Genomic DNA, 19,314 nt, shown 5'->3' on the forward strand with positions numbered 1-19,314 from the left:
CAAATTCTTTTCCATCCTTTTCCACAATCCATGAGCCTCTTGTTCTAATGAAACCCGGCTTACCGGCATACCACTGGTGTGCTATTTCTCTGTGTTTCTGCACACACTGTTTCTTTTGCCTTCCCCGATCCTACTCATCTTGCAAGGCTGAACTCTTCATAAAGCCTTTTTCATCCTTCCTAACTGGTCACATTTCTTCATTTCATAAGTGCATTTGTGTAGCACTTATAGTGCCTTATGTATAGTAATTTGTGTGTGTTTTGAGAGCTGCCTTATGGACAGGTGACATCATTTGTTTTTGAATCCTCAGTGTCTCAAATAGCATTTGACCCCAGAGATGCCAAGAGAGGAAGCCCTCATGGTGTTTATAATGAATCTGGGAAATCATAGATACTTAAAAGTGGTTGTGGGTTGAATTGACAGAAAAAAGCCTTTCAAATCTGTAAATTCTAGTCTGTAAGTAATGGTTATTTTCTTGTATTTCCGTTCTTCCCCTGTTCTTTCTTTTCCTTGCGAGAAACACGTAGAAAAGCTCTCGCCATCCTTGTTTGCTGTAATAAGTGAGTGCTCTTCCAAGGGAGGAGCAGGTGTTTGTGGGTGTGAGGGGACCTAAGTGAGGTTGGGCCTGCGAGCCTGGACCTTTGGGTTTGTAGGGAAGCAGGATGTAGTGCTGGCAGGGACCCAGCTCTGCACTGAGAGTGAGGACTTGGATGTTGTGTTTCCTTTCTGCCTTTGCTTCTTGTAGAGCTAATGGGGACAAAATATTTGGAAGTTTTTTCATTTTGAGTGTACAGTATTTTGTGATATTTTCCTTATGCTTGCTATTTTCTAAATACTTGCTATCTTTGGTTATGGTGTTCCACAGTGATTTCTAAAAAGGGACAGAGAAATTAAAGCTGAGGTTTTTAGAAGCTGCTTTGAATGTTTCTGGTTGTGGAAGAGAGAATATTACCTTCCGTAGAAAGAACTCTGGCTTGAGGAGTCAGAAGACCTAAGTTCCATCACCTGAGCCCCAGTGTCATCCTGGCACAATTGCAGGATTGTGCAAGGATCAGATGAGAGTACGTGAAAGAACTTCCAAAAGCTGTGAAGCACGTTGGACCTATAACAGAGTGTAGGATTTCAAAGCCAAAGAAGACAACCTCATCTTCTTCAGAGGGAAGTGCTGTAGTTGTGCATTTGTTCTTTTAATGCATTCATTTCATTAATATTTATGGAGCAGTGAGTGTTGGGTGCTGGGGCCGAGTGCCTTGCTCCTCCCACCAGACTATAAAGCTTTCAGCCTAGCGGCAGAAGACATGTTAATACATGCTTAAACAATGATTAAGAAGACCTTAATGAAACATACTATAGGGACTCTCCTGGTGGTGCAGTGGTTAAGGATCCGCCTCCCAATTCAAGGGACACAGGTTTGAGCCCTGCTCTGGGAAAATCCCATATGCTGCAGAGCAGCTAAACCCGTGCGCCACAACTACTGAGCCTGCGCTCTAGAGCCCATGAGCCACAACTGCTGAAGCCCGCAGGCCTAGAACTCATGCTCCACAACAAGAGAAACCACCGCGATGAGAAACCTGTGCACCGCAACGAAGAGTAGACCCCGCTCGCCGCAACTAGAGAAAGCCCGCGAGCAGCAACGAAGACCCAACGCAGCCAAATAAATTAATTAATTAATTAAATAAATTTAAAAAACCATACTATAGTAATAGTAATAATTTGTACATAAATGACTTATGTTAAATATAGTTGTACAGATAATTGTTGCAGGTCTCTCAGAGACATACAGGGTGGTTTTATTACTACAGAGTGCTGCCTGGGTTGAATGAATACTTTCTGTCGCACTGGAGTTGGGGACCAACACCGTTCATGTTGCTCAGATTGGGCTCTTAGTTCTCTCAGGGCACAGTTTGGCGTGTGAAGTACCTGCTCCTGGTTAACGATGGGCCAGCAGTGGGCACCTTTGCTGTCTCACCAGAAACAAGAGGGTGTCCGCTTGATCTGCACGGAGTCCCTCGGAGAAGGGCGGGAGGCTTGTGGGGAGCTAACAGGACAAGGTTGGGTTTCTCTAGATTAGCAAAACCACCCAGCTGGGTTCTCGTTATGAGCTGTTTCTCCAGTCAGGCACCTGTGCTGGTGAGTTATCTTGATTTTTTTTTTTTAATGGTTTTTTAATAATCTTTCCTTCCAGGAATTGTAGGCACTTACTATCTTCAGCTTGTCCATTTAGGTCTGTAACCTGTACATTTTGGAGGCCTTTTGTTTTTTCTTTTGTTTTTGTTTTTTTTGCGGTATGCGGGCCTCTCACAGCTGTGGCCTGCGCCGTTGCGGAGCACAGGCTCAGCGGCCGTGGCCCATGGGCCCAGCCGCTCCGCGGCATGTGGGATCCTCCCAGACCGGAGCACGAACCCGCGTCCCCTGCATCGGCAGGCGGACCCCCAACCACTGCGCCATCAGGGAAGCCCTGTTTGTTTGTTTTAATTAATTAATTTAATTTATTTTTGGCTGTGTTGGGTCTTCGTTGCTGTGCACAGGCTTTTCTCTAGTTGTGGCGAGCGGGGACTGCTCTTTGTGGTGTGTGGGCTTCTCTTTGCAGTGGCTTCTTTTCATTGCGGAGCACGGGCTCTAGGCGCGCAGGCTTCAGTAGCTGTGGCACGTGGGCTCAGTAGTTGTGGCTTGCGGGCTCTAGAGCGCAGGCTCAGTAGTTGTGGCATACAGACTTAGTTGCTCTGTGGCATTTGGGATCTTCCCGGACTCGGGACCAAACCCATGTCCCCTGCACTGGCAGGCAGATTCTTAACCACTGTGCCACCAGGGAAGTCCTGGAAGCCTTTTGGTATAAATTATGATTAACAAATGTAGGGGAAGAAGGGAAGTGACTTGGTGTCAATTTCAAATGATCCTAGAATGGTTAGGGTAGGTGTGACTGCAGTAACAAACAGATCCAAACGTGTAATGACCTCAGAATCCAAGCTCATTTCTCAATCCCATAACAGCCTCGGGTGGTTGCAGTTTTGTGTGTGTGTGTGTGTGTGTGTGTGTGAGTGAGTGAGCATTGTGCGGGAGGAGTGGTGCTCTTTAAAGCAGTTATCCGAGGACCCAGCCTGCTGGAGGGTCTTCCTTTTCGAATGTTTGGCCTCTAAGATTCTCTGGGGTCACCCTTCCCTTCTCTGGATGGGAGCAGAGGACGGAGGAAGGAGCAGGAGAGGCTTTTATGGGCCAGGCCTGGAAGAGGCGCACATCCTTCTACGCACATTCTGTGGGGCCTCCAGCTACCAGCACGATGGGGAAGCGTGGACCAGCCATGTGCCAAGGAGGAAGGGGACTGACAGTCTTCACCACGAAACCAGGAGCACTCCATTCTGCTTTGTGTGACTTGTTTTTTAAATTGTCTTGCAATCAAGAAGATGACAAAATGAAGCTAGGCGGATTACAACAGAATTGAGTCATAGCACGTACTTCTCATTCAATAAGCGTTGGAGTAAATAACTGTTATTTGCACAATGTCGTGCTAAGTGCTTTGAGGAAGAAGCTGATGAGACATGTTCCCTGCCTTTTCAGGGCTGGTGGTCTCAAACAGGTTTAGTGATGATTGCTCCAGGAGGGCTGAGGAGAGTCTAATCTCCAGCAGTGTGCCTGACTGGGGGCGGGGGTGGGTGGGACAGATCATCATCAAGGTGAAGAGATCGGTGATTGACAGAGGGCCACACCCCAGGTGGTTGCCACTTCAGAGTGAGATGCAAGGCTGGGACCTGCACCTGCGGTCCGGTGAGGCGTCTCTGTGAGAGGACCATCACAGAAAAAGCAGCGTGGGAATGAGCAAAATTCTGTTTGACAAATGGTTTTCATACTTTTCCAGTGTTTTTCTTTCATCGCATCTGAGGGATGTGACACATTTCTGTTAGTTACTGTGGTAGAGTCTCCAAGGGTACAGATACCCACTGTGGCCTGGAGATGATTCCGCTGGGCCTCTGGGGCCTCACGTAGTTTGGTTGTCATCTCCCTCCATCCCTTTAACGGTGCCCGTTCCTCACCGACCACTTTAAGTTTGCTTCTTGAAGAAACGCGAGCAGCTTCTAATAGTGCCCTTGGAGAGCGATGCAAAGGGCACCTACTGCTCAGAGGATGGAGGAGCAACACGAGGTTTGGGGACTCAGGGAAGCAAGAAGTAGCATTTGAGCATCTTTATTTTGATAAAGTTATATTTGAGCTGCTGGTTTAGAAGTATATTAACAAGAACAGAAGGTGGTTAGAATTTTACTGTAGTAATTTTAAATAACTTCACAAGAACATTGGTGCTGTTAAAATGTAGGCATCTTTTAGGAGACTCAGCACGGTGTGGTCCATGTGTAATTCTGAGCTGCTGGGCTTTGTGAGCCTCTGCATGGGTGTCGCTAGGTACTTTCATCTGTCTTGTCTGGTTCAAACCACGTGACTGTGGTGTTAACTCCACATGTTAGCTTGTCAGGGTCCTCGTTGTGATGAGAAGGGAACCAAGGCTGTTAGGGAGGAGGTCTCCCGGCTCCGGATCCGAGTGCATCACACGGCCTTTGACTTAAGTGCCTTGTTAACTCCGGAGACAGGTGCGGGGGCCCCAGCTCCCCATGCAGTGAATCACAGCACTTCATCTCTCAGAGACCTGAGAGGCAGAAAGAATAGTCTCGGTTTCTGACCTCTCACTGAAGTCAGAAAAGTAAGAACGTAAAAGTGCTAGCTCTGCCTCCCAGATGAGCAGTCAGGGCTGTGAGGACCATTCCAGATGGACAGTGTAGGCGGCTGTGCTGGTACCCAGAGGCCAGATGGCCCAGTGTGGGCACCTCTGTCCCCAGCTGCTAGCCTTTGCTCTGTGATGGCTTCATGCAGGACCACTCTGGGCTGTACCAGGACTCTGGAAGCAGAACGCTTCCTGCAGGTCTGTACCAGCGCCAAGGTCCTGGGTCATATGAATTTGAGGGTTTGATATTGTTAATCTTATTCGTTTGTGATTTTATCTATGGAACCTTCTTTAAATAAGATACTCTCTGTTGATAATTTTTCTAGACTGTTTCCAGTTTTAATTTCCAGTTTTAATTCTGGACACTGTATTTGCCAGCTTTGAAACAGTTGGGAATGTTTGAAGAGAAAGCAGAGATCAGTCTCATATCTGGGATCTACAGGGTTAGTGGGTTTATTGGCTGGAATTCTTAAACTGCTTCTGTAGTTGACCCAAGTGTGTTTGGAGCACCTGAATTAGGGGCCAGTATTCATCAGTATAGTCGTTCCAGGGTTTCTGCAGGGAATTCGTTCCAGGACCCCCTATGGCACCAAAATCTGAGAGGGCTCAGGCCCCTCAGAGTCCACCCTGTGGACAGGGACCTGTGGATCCCACATCCACGGATTCAGCCAACCACAGGTGTTGGTGTTTTTCATCTGCGGTTGGTGGAACTCGCAGGTGTGGAACTCACGGATCCCAAGGGCCAACTCTGTTCTGCAAGGCCCATTGTAGCTTCCTTATGTCTTCTGCCAGTCAGCCCAGAGGTCCCCATTCAGACAAAATAGCAATTATGTTGTTGGCTTTGTAATATGAAGAATTTTGAGCAGAAGAGGTAAACTTTCGTGTCTTATTTTTAAAAAGAATAATCAGACTTCAAGCTTTTTTTTAATGTGGAAAATTTTCAAATTTATTGTTTTAACATAGAAAAACTGCACATTCATTTTTTCTGCCTCTGTAAGTATGAGGAATATGTTCAACAACAAAATAATTATAAAACCATTATAGTGGAGGGGATGTTTTCTGTTCATAATAAGTAATTAAGATATATGACTTGGCTTTTTTTTTTTTAATTAATTAATTTATTTTTTGCTGCATTGGGTCTTTGCCGCTGTGTGCCGGCTTTCCCTAGTTGCGGCGAGCGGGGGCTACTCTTCGTTGCATTGCACAGGCTTCTCATTGCGGTGGCCTCTCCTGCTGCGGAGCACAGGCTCTAGGTGCGCGGGCTCAGTAGTTGTGGCGCATGGGCTTAGTTGCTTCGTGGCATGTGGGATCTTACCGGACCAGGGCTCGAACCCATGTCCCCCGCACCGGCAGGCGGACTCCCAACCACTGCGACACCAGGGAAGTCCCTTGGCTTTTTAAAAGGTATTTTCAGTAATACAGAGTAGGCTGTAATTGGACTGCTGATATATTTCATGTCTTGCCATTAGGTGACATCTTTATAATTTGAAAGTTATTTCAATGTTTTATGCAAATCAGTCACATCTAAGCTTTGTTTAACACAATAAGCAGATGTGTATATTTGTGTAGGGTTTTATAGTTTAACAAGTCTTTTGGAGTGTGTTTTCTCATTTAATCATTGTAACGCCCCTGAGTCTTAGAGAAGCTAAGTGACCAGGGGTCCTCCGGCCACTATGTGGCCAGCTTAGGGCTCACACCCAGTTTTCTTCCTTTTAAGTCCACTGTCCCCTCACTATGTGACACTGCTTTTATCCGGCTGAGCATTTTTTTTAAGTAAATTTATTTATTTATTTTTGGCTGCGTTGGGTCTTCGTTGCTGCATGTTGGCTTTTAGTTGCGGCGAGCGGGGGCCACTCTTTGTTGCGGTGCGCGGGCTTCTCATTGCAGTGGCTTCTCTTGTTGTGGAGCATGGGCTCCAGGCGCGTGGGCTTCAGTAGTTGTGGCTCATGGGCTCCAGAGCACAGCCTTAGTAGTTGTGGCACACAGGCTTAGCTGCTCCACGGCATGTGGGATCTTCCTGGACCGGGGCTTGAACAGATGTTCCCTGCATCGGCAGGTGGATTCTCAACCACTGCACCACGAGGGAAGCCTGGCTGAGCATATTTTAAAGTACTTCTTCATGACTTAAGAGTTATACCACTGCATTTTAACTCTGAATTCAGGTAGTGAAAAGGTCTCTAGCGTCCTTTCAGAGGGGCCTGTAGAACTATTTCTGTGTGTAGAAGTAATTTTTAAAAAGTCTTGAAATATCCATGAAGTTTTTTTAAACTTCCATTAAACCTTGAAAGAATAAACTGAAATTTGGAAGGATCATTTCTGAAGAAGCTAAGGGCTGAGGGGAGTTATTAAGTTTATAAACTGTATCAGATATACTCAGTGGTGTCTTGGTTTCAGACGTTTTCAGGCTTACAGGAAATGTTGAGTGAGATTCTGGCATTTGATACTACAGTTTTTACTACAGTAAAAATACTGGAGTATTTTTAGCACCTGAAAATACAGTACTGGCAGGAACTGATTTCTCTGTTGACCATCTCCTGTAAAGGGTCACATTTTTATTTTTTTTTAATTTATTTTTATTTATGTTATTTATTTTTGGCTGCGTTGGGTCTTTGTTGCTGTGCACGGGCTTTTTCTAGTTGTGGCGAGCAGGGGCTACTCTTCGTTGCGGTGCACGGGCTTCTCATTTCAGTGGCTTCTGTTGCTGCAGAGCACAGGCTCTAGGCACTGGGCTTCAGTAGTTGTGGCTCGCGGGCTCTGGAGTGCAGGGTCAGTAGTTGTGGCGCGTGGGCTTAGGTGTTTCGCGGCATGTGGGATCTTCCTGGACCAGTGATCAAAACCATCTCCCCTGCATTGGCAGGTGATTCTTTTTTTGTTATTTTGTTTGTTTGTTTTTGCGGTACACGGGCCTCTCACTGTTGTTGCCTCTCCCGTTGCGGAGCACAGGCTCCGGACGTGCAGGCTCAGCGGCCATGGCTCACGGGCCCAGCCACTCCGCGGCATGTGGGATCTTCCCATACCGGGGCACGAACCCGTGTCCCCTGCATCAGCAGCCGGACTCTCAACCGCTGCGCCACCAGGGAAGCCCTGGCAGGTGATTCTTAACCACTGCGCCACCAGGGAAGTCCCTAAAGGGTCACTTTAATTCTCTTGTATCTGTTCTTGTCCTCTTTTTTTTTTTAAGTGTAACTATTCTGTTTTACAGTAGTGTAACTGTTCTATTTAATGCCATAAGGAGGTAGTTAGATCTTACATGCGATAAAATGCAGAAATAGGAATGAAAAAATACCTGGCAGAAAAATGACTAATATAAACAAAAGTATTTCAGTACTCTCAAGACAGAATTCTAGGCACAGTCACTGCTGTAGTGTTTTGCTGAGGGAGAATATGAAATTTCCTCCTCTGAAGATGCTGAAAAGTGGGCTCCATTCTCTTCTACTTGGGGGCCTTACTCCTGTCCTATTACATCAGTGCCCTATGCTGAGATGCTCTCGGGGCCTAGAGGGGTGCATGGGGAGAGACATACAGCAGGGGTGGGAAATCTACTGTGACTGTCCGCTTAGTGCCTTCTGCTTCTCATACTTGGGGAAGCTGGTGTATACAGGGGACAATGCATGAGTATTTTTTGAAAAGCTATAGCCAACTCTTAAAATATTTATGGTTATTATGATAGTATAAACGGCCTGGCTAAAGTCAAGGAAAAGTTGCCAGATCTCCATTTATCCATTAGTGGCAACTTTTTTTTGAATGAGCATTTCATGATCAGGGCTTCTACAAAGTGTGATAGGTGGAAAAGAAGGCTATTTTAGGATCTTATTTTAGGATTCTCAAATCCTAAGGAAGAGATGCAAAGAAACTATAAAATGACTGAAAGTTGATGGGAATATGGGGAAGAGGGAAAGGGCTGGCTGGGGTGGCCCACAGCCACTGTATTCCTGAAAATTAGGGTTAACTTGCTAGCTTGTAGAATTGGTGATAACTAACAAGTGTCCCATTTCTTCTGCCTGTTGATACAAAACAGTGAGACGGTTTAAGCGGAAGCATCTTACAGCCGTCGACTGCCAACATCTGGCTCGCAGTCACTTGGCCGTGACCCAGCCCTTCGGTCAAAGATGGACAAACAGAGACCCGAACCACGGTCTCTATCCTAGACCCAGAACCAAAAGAGGGACTAGAGGTATGTCTTTCCCCCAAATATCTTGCGTTTCAGAATCTGTAGTGTGTGTGGCCTTTGAGTATCTCCCGGTATTTGTAAATACTGCTACTGTGATCTTGTGGTTCTTTTGCAGTAGTTTGACACTTTTTCACTATTTGTGAGTTTTCTATGAAAATTCCATCCTATCACAGTGGTTGGTAAAAGCCCCAGAAAAGCACGGCTGAATGAATTATACTAGCTGGCTTAACTTTAACGTGGTAGGGAACACGTCCCAGCATCACCATGATACCATTCTGGAACCATCGTGATTTCCTGACTCTTCAGCAGTCCTCTTTGTCCAATCCATCACGAGGTCCACCGGATCACTCTTTTTCTCCCAAACGTCCCCTCACTCAGTGCTTTTACGGTAGACTGTGCCCTCAGTCACCTCCTACCTGGGCTGCTGCAATAACCCTCTCCTTGCCTTCAGACTTTATTTTTTCCATATCAGCTCGAATATCAAATAATGTTCCTGAGTACCATTTTCTGTCATGTCACTGCCACTCTCAAGAACCTCCAGTGTGGTATGTTCCCTGTTACTGTGAGGGACTCAGGCTCAATCCCCTGACGTTATTACATGCAGGCTCTACTTCTGGCAGATTGTTTTCCTTATGACCCATTTAGTGCCAAGTGAATTCCCACTTTCATTAATACCTGTTTGTATAATCCAGATTGTCTTATTTCCCTGTGATATATCTCATTTCAGAATCCAACTCGGATCTCACTAGTCATCTTCAATTCTTGTGATGTGATTGTAGTCTCTGTTTACCACTTTTTGGAACCACTGTAACCAATTGTATGAGGCAGTTTTAAACTCGGTGGTTATATAGTGTTTGATATTTTGTCTGTTTTGTGTGTATAAGTCAGCTTCTCCTCTGTGTTGTGAGTTCTTTACTGATAAAGACTTATCAGCATGTGTGTTTCAGCGTGGAGTCCTAGCACTGAGCAGGTGGTAGCTCTTCATAAATATTGGTGTAATTAACTCCACAATTAGAAAACATCAGAATTTAACCCTGGCCTATTGCAAGGTGTACTGTGGTCCTCACACCATCCAAAGACTGGTCTCTGTCCCTTTCCAAATGTGTATCTGACTGTATGATAGAGCCCGATATAAATATTTTTTGGATTAATCTATTTATATAATCAGTTGACCAATAAAATACATCCTTGTCTCTTTCCTCTATTAAAATAGATAATTGAAAATTAGTTTGTCTTATTTGGGTCAACAAAGGGTCATCAGTCATTATTCACTTCTTGTTCACCTTGTTTGGGTTCTCTCTCCAGGTCGAGGATGCCTGGGATACAACCCTGAATTCTTCCTCGCTGGCCAGCAGCAGCGCACCAATGACATGGCCAAAAGCAATTCTGTGGGCCAGGACAGCTCTAAGGACTCGGAGGACGAGATGATTTTTGCTGCAGAAGGCCACTGTGCCCTGCCTCAGGGAGGTGATGGAGCAGTACGGCCACGCTCGTCAGGGAAGCGGTCTCGGTCCTCCGAGGACGAGAGGAATCAAGCCACAGGGACCAGTCAGTGGGATGGGGTTTCTAGGAAGACCCCACGGCATCATCTGTCCCTGTCGTGCAGACAGCCCAGGGAAGGCAGGCAGGAGGCAGAGGACGGTGTGTCGTGGTTCTCTGCGCAGCCTGGAGAATCCAGCCAGGAGGTGGAGGACATTGGTCCTGATCCTGTTCCTGACTCTTACTATGGGCTTCTTGGGACCTCGCCCTGCCAGGAACCCCAGAGCCACATCTGCAGCCTGCCCAGTGAGGTCCTGAGGCACATCTTTGCTTTCCTCCCCATGGAAGACCTCTACTGGAATCTGAGCTTGGTGTGCCACTTTTGGAGGGAGATAATCAGTGATCCACTGGTACGGAAAGCACTTTTCGTTCTCTCGTGTTTTCTCTAAAAAGTCCATGGATTCACTTCACTTAATGCATACTCCTGACAGTGGCGTTTCTTCAGAAATGTTGGTGTCCATTTGCCTCCAGGATCAAATCCCAATCTCCTGGAGGCAACCGGGACCTTCTGTGTGTGTCCCACCTTATTATTCCAGGCTCATTGCTGACTTCATTCCAGTCCATTCCTGTATTCTGTCCACAACCAATGATGTTCTGTTTCCCAACTGTGGACTGCACAGTACTTCCCTTATGTTGGTCTAATCTGCACCCCACTTCCCCCAGCCAACCAAAAGGGCCCCTCATAGCTCTGTTGATGTCTTTCCTCTTCAAGGCTGCACTCTTAGACTAACGCTTTCCCATTCCATCCCATTGAAATCACACACTCTCTTCCTTGTGCTAGTATAGTGATTTATACCTCTGTTCAAGCTTATCATGTTCTGTTATGGTCTTAGAGAGCCTTCTTCCTCCCTGTAAATTATTAGCATATTGCTAGAGGACTGGTTGTCCTGTTTGGTTTTGCATTCGGCACTGTCTCACGATGTTCTACATACAGTAGGTGATTAGTAAATGAGTGTTGCGTTTAGTCACAAGAGTACCTTTTGAAGATGACACAGGGGCAGCCCGTGATCTCATAAAGGATTTCCTGATACCGTTATCCTGTGCCCTGCCCTTCCCTTTGTTGTGTCATTATACTTCCCAAGTTCAGGTCTCCAGTAAGCCTGAGGGCTGGGAGAATGTTCTCCTTAGCTTGTATGTCCCTTAGACCAGATATTGGGAATAAACCAGAGGTAGAGAGTTTAATTTATTCTTCAAATGCATTGAAGTTTAAAACCTTGGATATGGAGGGAAAGGTGGATATATCAAAACTTAGTACATTTCTCTTCCAAGCCCAAAAGATTTTGGAGGAAATTTCATATCGCTCTTGCTCCATTCTTTGCCTGGGGTCTTGTCTCCTACTTTCTAAGAAATATCTTTCTGTTTTTATTTGTGGACTCTGTTTTGGTTCAGTATTTCTACCCATTTAATTATCTCTCTGATGTGAACTGGGGATAGATGAGGTTTCACTCCATTCTGCTCGAGAAGATTTTGGGAAGGTATCCCAGCTTATCCTTACCTCTTGATGTTTTTATCATCACCAGCAATGACTTGGTTATTTTCAGTGACCTTGTCACAGCTCTCATTTTCTTTTTATTTCTTGTAGTGTCTTTGTCTGGCTTTGGTATAAGGTTATGCTGGCCTCAGAATAAGTCTGCAAGTGCTCCCTCCTCTTAAGTTTTTTTGAAGAGTTTGAGGGGGATTGATGTTAGTTCTTCTTTAAATGTTCAGTAGAATTTTTCAGTGAAGCAGTCTGGTCCTGGACTCTTAACTTTTTGGGAGGCTTTTGATTACCGATTCAGTCTCTTTACTAATTATTGGTCTGTTCAGATTTTCTGTTTCTTCATCATTCAGTCTTTGTAGGTTTTGTGTTCCTAGGAATTTATCCATTTCTTCTACTATATCCAGTTGGTTGATCTGCAGTTGGTCATAGTATTCTTATAAGTCTTGTTATTTCTGTGACATCAGTTGTAATGTTCCCCTCATTTCTGAGTTCAGTTATTTGAATCTTCTCTTTTTTCCAAAATATATCTAAGGGTTGTCGATTTTGTTGATCTTGTTAAAAAAAAAAACAACTCTTAGTTTTATTGTTTTTTTTTTTTTTTTTTTTTCGGTACGCAGGCCTCTCACTGTTGTGGCCTCTCCCGTTGCGGAGCACAGGCTCCGGACGCGCAGGCTCAGCAGCCATGGCTCACGGGCCTAGTTGCTCTGCGGCATGTGGGAGCTTCCCGGACCGGGGCACAAACCCATGTCCCCTGCATCGGCAGGCGGACTCTCAATCACTGCGCCACCAGGGAAGCCCTTATTGGTTTTTTTTCCTATTTTTCTATTCTCTATTTCATTTATCTCTGCTCTTTAGTCTTTATTATTTCCTCCCTCCTGCTAGCTTTGGGTTTAGTTTGTTCTTTTTATAGTTCCTTTAGGTGTAAAGTTAGGTTGTTGATTTGTGATCTTTCTTCATTTTTTAAAAAATATTTTTAAAACATTATTTTATTTTTGGCTGTGTTGGGTCTTCATTGCTGCACGTGGGCTTTCTCTAGTTGCGGTGAATGGGGACTACTCTTCGTTGTGGTGTGCGGGCTTCTCATTGGGTGGCTTCTTTTGTTGCAGAGCATGGGCTGTAGGCACGTGGGCTCAGTAGTTGTGGCTCGTAGGCTCTAGAGCACAGGCTAAGTAGTTGTGACACATGGGCTTAGTTGCTCCACGGCCTGTGGGATCTTCCTGGACCAGGGCTCAAACCTGTGTCCTCTGCATTGGCAGGCGGATTCTTAACCACTGCACCACCAGGGAAATCCAGATCTTTCTTCTTCTTGAATGTAAGTTTTTATACCTATCAACTTAACTTTTAGCCCTGCTTGCACTTCATTCCATACGTTTTGATATGGTGTGTTTTTGTTTTCATTTGTCTCAAGGTATTTTCTAATTTCTTTGTGATTTCCTTTTTGACCCATTGGTTGTTTTAAGTGTGTTGTTTAATTTCCACATATTTGTGGGTTTTCCAGTTTTCTTTCTGCTACTGATTTCTAGTTTCTATAGTGATTGAAAAACATACTTTCTATAATTTCAGTCTTTTAAAATATGTTAAGACACTTGTTTTGTGTTCTTGTACGTGATCTTTCCTGGAGAATGTTCTATGTATACTTGAGAAGATTGTCTATTCTTCTGTTGCTGGATGGAGTGTTCAGTATATGCCTTTTTTGGTCCAGTGTTGTTTGTTCTATCCATTCTTGAAAGTGGAGTATAGAAGTCTCCTGTTATTATGTTGCTGTCTGTTTTTCTCTTCAATTCTGTTAGTGTTTCCTTCCTAGATTTAGGAGCTCTGATATTTGGTACATGCATATTTATAATTGTTATATTTTCTTGGTGAATTGACCCTTTTATCATCAAGTAATATTCTTTGTCTCTTCTAATAATTTTTTTTAAGTTATTTATTCGGCTGCATCGGGTCTTCATCGAGGCACGCAGGATCTTCATTGCAGCGCTCGCTGTGGCGTGCGGGGTCTTTGTTGTGGCACGCGGGCTTCTCTCTAGTTGTGCTGTGCAGGTTTTCTCTTCTCTAGTTGTGGCGTGGGCTCCAGGGCACGTGGGCTCTGTAGTTTGCAGCATGCAGGCTCTAGTTGAGGTGCGTGAGCTCAGTAGTTGTGGCACGTGGGCTTAGTTGCCCTGTGGCATGTGGGATCTTAGTTCCCCGGCCAGGGATCGAACCTGTGTCCCCTGCCTTGGAAGGCGGATTCTTCACCGCTGGACCACGAAGGAAGTCCCTCTTCTAACAACTTTTGACTTAAAGTCTATTTTGTCTAATCTTAGTATAGCCACAACTCTCATGTTATTTAATCCTCGCTGAAGCTCTGAGCCATTAGTGTCCCAACAGGGACAGGACACTATTTCAGATAGGGAAATTGAAGCACTGGCTTTTCCCAGATTCTGTAAAAAGTTAATGTTGGAACCCAAACCAAGAGCCCCCCCTTCTCCTAGTTTCCAACTAAAATTTGTATAATGTTTCTACCCTATTTGCCCAGCTTTTGAATTGTAGACTGTGATTGTTTTTCAAGCAATTATCTATATGTTTGTGGCCTGATCAGTTCTCTAATAGCCATTGCCTGCATGTTGTTTTGGATTTTTTAAACTGTCTAGTTCATTCCTTGGAAAAAACTGTATCACCGATACCTGATGAATGAAGAGCAAGCTGTCAGCAAAGTGGATGGTATCCTCTCGAGCTATGGCATAGAGAAGGAGTCAGACCTGTGTGTGCTGAACCTCATCCGGTGAGTCCCTGTTTCCTGGGAGGAAGTCAGTTTCCAAAGTCCTTTCCCAGAAATCAGCACTTACTGGATCACCTTTCCCATGGACGCTGCTGTGAATGTCTTACAGCTACACAGCCACCACTAAGTGCTCCCCGAGTGTGGACCCTGGACGGGCGTTGTGGAGTCTGAGGGATCACCTCCTCCTCCCCGAGGCAGAGGCCTGCGTGCGCCAGCACCTCCCCGATCTCTACGCTGCCCCTGCCGTATGTGAAGAGGCTGCAGGGAGGGGAGGGTTGGGGAGGCGACACCTTTTCTCTTTGGAAGAAAGTGTATTGGTGATCAAGTTTGGTTGAAGGTTATTTTAGATTTATTTTCAAAATCTTCCTTCAGCCTTTGCTTTGAAGCCTTAATCTTGTCATTGGTCCCATAGAGAAATAAAAGGCTACATTGTTATAGATTCTTTAATTTGGAAGGAATTTTAAAAAGTATTTCATCCGATTTCCCATTCTGTTGAGCGGTTCCAACAGAGGATGGTCATCTAGCCTCTACACACCTTGATTAGTAAGGACTTCTTTACAAAGCAGCCCATTGTATTGTTGACACCTTGGGTTATTTGAAAGAACCAGAGAAAAGAAGGATTTTGTACTGATACACAGTGAGTTAATGAGAAGCTGGAAATAGTCTCCAGTTTCCTTTGTCTTGTGGCTTCTCATCTGGATAGCGATTCTTCTTAAATTTTGTTTTGGAAGCCACACACAACCTCAGCCTCATTCTGCAGCCAGTCGAGGGTTGGAAATCCAGCCATGTGCATTTCTCTGTCCATCTTTAGTGAAGTGATTGTCGATGGAGTGAGATTTGTTTCCCAGTATGGTTGTAGTGAAAGGTGTGTGGAGCTTTGCTTTTGTGGATGCATTTTTAACAGGGAGGCTTGCAGTAAAGTTAAGAATGATAGTTATATACTTATATGTCTATTATTATTATTTTTATTTTTATTTGGTTGTGCTGGGTCTTAGTTGCGGCAGGTGGGCTCCTTAGTTGCGGCTTGCCGGCTCCTTAGTTGTGGCTTGCGAACTCTTAGTTGAGGCCTGCATGTGGCATCTAGTTCCTTGATCAGGGATCGAACCCAGGCCCCCTGCATTGGGAGCGTGGAGTCTTGACCACTGAGCCACCAGGGAAGTCCCTATATGTCTGTTACTGATATTTCCATGTTAGTGAACATTTTCTTAGACATTAATAAATGGAGCATACTGTGTCCATAATAATAAATTTTCAATAACTTAGTTAACTTAATATTTAATAAGTATTAAATAATAATAATATAAATACTAAATTAACATCTTAATGCCATTGAATTGTCAGTCTTGATTTCCCCCTAAAGACTGCTGTCTTCTTTTGTATCCCCCAGTTTTTGTGCCTCCCAGATGGGCACCCATTTAATAGTGAGCTTGTTTGACTTGAGTGTCTGGACCTCAGAGCTCACACTGACCTGGTGCGGGTGGGGTGGGCTGGTGAGGAGGCGGGAGGATCACGTCTGTGCAGCGTCTTGCATTAAGTACTTTATAAATGTTATTTAATCAAAGAAAACTTAAGAACTCAAACCCAAAAATGATGAGAAAGAAGGAATCCAGGGTAAAAGGAGACATGCCTGGTGTTTCCCAAATGTCATTCAGGAAGTTTGCGCTCCGTTTAGAAGGTCTGAGGAAGGTACACGAACCCCAAACCTGGCTTTCTTCACCGGCTGTCCCATGTGATTCTTACCGGTTGTGTTTTGGGTCTCGTCTCCTGTCCTGTCCACCTCCCTTTTCAGGGTGTCAACGTGTGGGCCTTGGTGGCGGCCATCATCCTCCTGTCCAGCAGCGTCAATGACATCCAGCAGCTGCTCTTCTGTCTCCGGCGGCCCAGCTCCACAGTGACCATGCCAGACATCACTGAGACTCTGTACTGCATTGCCGTGTTGCTCTATGCCATGAGGGAGAAAGGGATCAACATCAGCAACCGGTAACTGGCCCCCGCCCTGCCCCTTCCCCGCGTTACCACTGGGCGAGCCCCACCACCCACTGCTCTGCCAAGTTCTCCGTGAGGTTTGAGTGCAGTGATGCAGGCAAGCGGGCTCTGTGAATGTGAGGTGCCGTGGGGTCGTACATCATCCCCAAGATAGTGTTTACCTTCAGGACTGTTGAGCCTGGAGTGGACGGAGCCTTCTGTGTTCATACGTGGCTACATTTTGTTCCCCAAAGAGCACATCCTGGTGTATCTCCTTTGCCTCTGCCCACCGCAGCCAGGCATCTCTCCCAGAACCGTGCTTTCCAAATATTTACCTCCAACAGTGCAGGTAAATATAGCTCAGCTCTAGGTATATTTAAACCCTTTTCTTCCCTTTTTTTCATAAAATGGTGGTACATATTTTATTTTTAGCAATGATTAGGAGTCTAAAAAACATCTGAGGAAAAATAAGATACAGGTCATGACTGAATTTGAAAATCTCTAATCTGCTTTTTTCCTGTTAGGATTCACTACAACATTTTCTATTGCCTGTATCTTCAGGAGAATTCCTGTGCTCAGGCCACAGCAGTCAAAGAGGAACCATCGGTCTGGCCAGGGTATGTCTGTAAGGGTGTGTGTGTGTGGACGTCTTTGATTCCTGACTCTCGTACTTGAAGAGGAAAAGGTGTTTTGTTTTAACCACTTTATTGAGTTATAATTTACATTACATAAAATTCACCCATTTTAGTTGTATAATTCAATAATTTTTAGTAGATTTACTGAGTGTGCAACTAACATCATAACCTAGTTTTAGAACAATTTAATCACCCAAAGGGGGGGCGGCCCTTCCCTTTTTTCTGGTTAAATTTTATTCATCCCATTTGGTTTCCTGTTTCATTTTTGACAGTCTATCACCTGATCTTTTCAATTCCTTATTCTTTTCCTGATTTCTCTTCTGTAATGATTATAGCAAGAAAACAACCATCCAGCTGACACATGAACAACAGCTGATCCTAAGCCATAAGATGGAACCTCTCCAGGTGGTAAAAATTATGGCATTTGCAGGTAAGGGGGCTGCCATTCCTGGAATGCCTCTTACCACCTTACCCGCCACCTGCCAGAATATCTTTACCTTAATCTATTATTGAACTGCTGCAATTAAATCATCTAAAAAGCAGTTGCCAAGGAATAATTGCTTTTTCTTACCACTCCAGGGGGGCATCCACACTGGACTTCCTGGTGAACAAATGGTCCATAGGAGTTTGTTTGTGGGGTAGATGCCACTGGGATTGATCCAGCCTATTATGTATCATCATATCTGCTCAGACACTGATTGCTTATGGGGCGGTAGTTCATGTGAATCCCTTGTTCAGACAGTGTCAGGAGCTCCTTGATTTCTATAGGGTGAAGTCTGGAAGGACCTCCTACCTTTTGGTTCTGACATACATTCCTCAGTCAGCTAATTGTGCTTCCTGGCTCTTAAAGTACTTGGTTGCTCTTTGAACCTTTGCTCATACTATTTTCTCTACCTGGAATGCCTTCCCGCTTCTTTTCTGCCTAAATATCCTACTAAAAACAACAGCCACTTTATCAAATGTCTGCCCTGTGCTAATCCTAACATTCTGTGAGGTTGGTTTATTTATTTATTTTTTGGCTGCACTGCGTGGCATGCAGGATCCTAATTCCTCAGGGATTGAACCCATGCCCTCTGCGGTGGAAGTGTGGATGGCCAGGGAATTTCTGGTTCATTTTATGTATGAGGTTTTAAAGCTCAGGGAAATTAAAATGATGTGGTCCAGATTAAATGAGCAAATACGTGGTGGAGGTAGAATTCAAAGCTGGATCTATTTCTCTCCAGAAACGTGCCTTTTCGCCTACCCTCCCCGTCCCCTACTTCCTCTATCTCTCTGCCATCCGATGTTGACCCCCGTCACTTCTGTGTCTTCTTGGTGGAGGCTTCCTCAGCCCTTTGAGACCTCCGTGATTCTGAACTCTCACTGTGACTAATCTGTATTAACTGTTTGGTGCCTGATTACATAGGAAGAATAGCCAACACACACCTTCTGTAAACACCTCCACACTATGTCATTGATCTGTTGATCTTCAAACAGCCCTGGTAGGTAGGAAAGGAGGTGCTATTTTTCTTCTTTTATAGGCGAGATTTTCTTTTTTGTTTCCAGATCCATATTCTTTTTCACTCTACTGTGTTACCATTATTCTCTTTTTTTTTGTTCCAGTTGTTCCAACTGTGTTGGTGTTTTATTCCCAACTAGATTGTAATGCAGGAACCTAGCTTTGTGTTTGTGACATGCCTAGTGTAGGGCTGAATATGCAATAGGTGCTCAGGAAATACTTGTTCAGTGGGTGACAGTTGACTAACTGAATAACTGAATGAAAGGCGGGGAGGAGGGGCAGATAGGATAGTTCAGAACGGTTTGGAAGGATCCTTGAATCTCATTTTCATGCTCTTGCTGTCGAAGCATGAATGGTGCCTAGGCCAGCATAGCTACCGTTTATGAGTTCCTCTGCTGGGTACCTGGGTAATTATCCTGCACACCCTATGAGGTCAGTGTTACCCACACAGGCTGAGGAGCAGACTGAAGTGGCCCCTTTAGAGCTGCAGGGTCTGCTACCCCAACCCAGGTGGCTCTGTCTTGAGTCTGCTGCTCCCTTCACAGCACCGTTTTTAGTTT

At 44.9% G+C, this 19,314-nt stretch overlaps 1 protein-coding gene across 2 annotated transcripts in view; it reads left to right on the top strand.

Annotated features, from left to right (window-relative positions):
- The first annotated feature begins 8,731 nt into the window (after positions 1–8,731).
- Positions 8,732–19,314, top strand: part of FBH1 (F-box DNA helicase 1) — a 33,519-nt gene continuing 22,936 nt past the window's right edge. Inside the window, exons 1-7 of one of the 2 annotated variants that reach the window (XM_065870879.1) lie at positions 8,732–8,882; positions 10,185–10,768; positions 14,529–14,659; positions 14,766–14,901; positions 16,446–16,636; positions 17,146–17,238; positions 17,592–17,686. In XM_065870879.1, coding sequence (XP_065726951.1) covers positions 10,250–10,768; positions 14,529–14,659; positions 14,766–14,901; positions 16,446–16,636; positions 17,146–17,238; positions 17,592–17,686 — 1,165 coding nt within the window. In that variant the 5' untranslated portion in view covers positions 8,732–8,882; positions 10,185–10,249. Of the gene's footprint in view, positions 8,883–10,184; positions 10,769–14,528; positions 14,660–14,765; positions 14,902–16,445; positions 16,637–17,145; positions 17,239–17,591; positions 17,687–19,314 lie in introns of those variants that run through there. The other variant, XM_065870878.1, reaches the window with a different exon arrangement.

Source organism: Phocoena phocoena, chromosome 2, assembly GCF_963924675.1.
Source record: "Phocoena phocoena chromosome 2, mPhoPho1.1, whole genome shotgun sequence".
Taxonomy (NCBI): domain Eukaryota; kingdom Metazoa; phylum Chordata; class Mammalia; order Artiodactyla; family Phocoenidae; genus Phocoena; species Phocoena phocoena.